This window comes from Dasypus novemcinctus, chromosome Y, assembly GCF_030445035.2.
Source record: "Dasypus novemcinctus isolate mDasNov1 chromosome Y, mDasNov1.1.hap2, whole genome shotgun sequence".
Classification (NCBI taxonomy): Eukaryota; Metazoa; Chordata; class Mammalia; order Cingulata; family Dasypodidae; genus Dasypus; species Dasypus novemcinctus.
In genome coordinates this window covers 9,528,020-9,529,298 of record NC_092216.1, presented here as the reverse complement: position 1 = coordinate 9,529,298, position 1,279 = coordinate 9,528,020, and the positions used below count along the sequence as shown (strand labels likewise).

Here is a 1,279-nt window from a genome sequence, read left to right as displayed (position 1 = left end):
ACTTGTAGCCCCAGTTGTGCCAGGAGCTGAAGAAGGTGACTGACAACCTCTCACAGTCTTTGTTGGTCTTTATGGGCTACAAGGATGTCGTCCATATAGTGGATGATGAACGCCTGGTCTCTGAGCGGCGCAATGGCTTGATGAACATAGAGCTGACAGATGGCGGGGCTGTTGCGCATGCCTTGCGGCAGGACTCTCCATTGAAAGCGAGCTGCTACTCCCTGGTGGTTGGTTTCTGGAACCGTGAAGGCGAAACGTGGTCGATCCCTCGGATGGAGAGGGATCAAAAAGAAGCAGTCCTTGATGTTGAGAGCGGCCACGTGCATGTTTCGAGGCACTGCCCTAGGATGCGGACACCCAGGCTGAGGCGAGCCCTTTGGCCAGATGTACTTGTTAATCTCCCAGAGGTCATGGAGGAGACGAGACTTAGAAGTTCCTTTTTTCTGAATGACGAAGATGGGCGAATTGTACGGGCTGGTAGATGGTTCAAGGTGTCCTGCGTCAAGCTGCTTCTGGACTAGACGCCACAGCGCTGTGAGTTTGTGGGACGGGAGAGGCCACTGCTCCACCCATATGGGTTCCTCTGTGTCCCATTGCAAAGGAGTGGGTGCGGGAGGTGTAACGCGAACAGTGGCACATTTCATTGGGGGGGAAGCGATGTGGTGAGGACCGCTCCACTTTGGTGAAGAATGTCTCGCCCCCAAAGAATGTAGGAAATGGAGTCCAGTATGAGGGGGCGGAAGGTTCCCTGTTGGCCCTCCTTATCTTCCCAGTAGAGGTCGCTGGTACATCGGTGGGACCGGGAAGTGCCCGTGGCTCCGACAACTCGCAGTGCCAGCTCAAGGACCCAGTGTTGTGCGGCTGCGATGGAGACGGGGATGCAGGACATCTCCGCGCCTGTATCGAGGAGGACTTCAAGCCACTGCCCGTTGACTCTCAAGGTCATTAGGGGCTTCTGCTCCCCTAGGGGAACAGTCCACATTACGGCAGAGGGGCTCTTTGAGCAGGGGCCTCTTGGTGGCGGGGCTGAGGCTTGCCCCCTTTCGAGTTTAAAGGCAAGCGCTGTGAGGGGCGCGAGCGGCAGTCTCGAGCCCAGTGATATCCCTTCCCGCATCTGGGACAGGGAGTGGGAGGACCGCGCTGTGCTTGCGGAGCTGGTGGTGGGGCGGCTCCCTCTGCCCGCTGCGGTGAGCGTGGGAGACCCCCGGCGTGGGGGCACTCGCGAGCAAAGTGGCCCATTTCACCGCACTTGAAACAGTCTGACGAGATTGCTAGAGCC

General features: G+C 58.2%; 1 protein-coding gene across 1 annotated transcript; it reads right to left on the bottom strand.

The window, feature by feature from the left end:
- Positions 1–640: 640 nt before the first annotated feature.
- On the bottom strand, positions 641–982 carry LOC139438237 (endogenous retrovirus group K member 25 Pro protein-like). The gene has a single exon (XM_071213393.1). It carries the CDS (start codon positions 980–982, stop codon positions 641–643), a length of 342 nt encoding a protein of 113 aa, XP_071069494.1.
- Between the last annotated feature and the right edge of the window lie 297 nt (positions 983–1,279).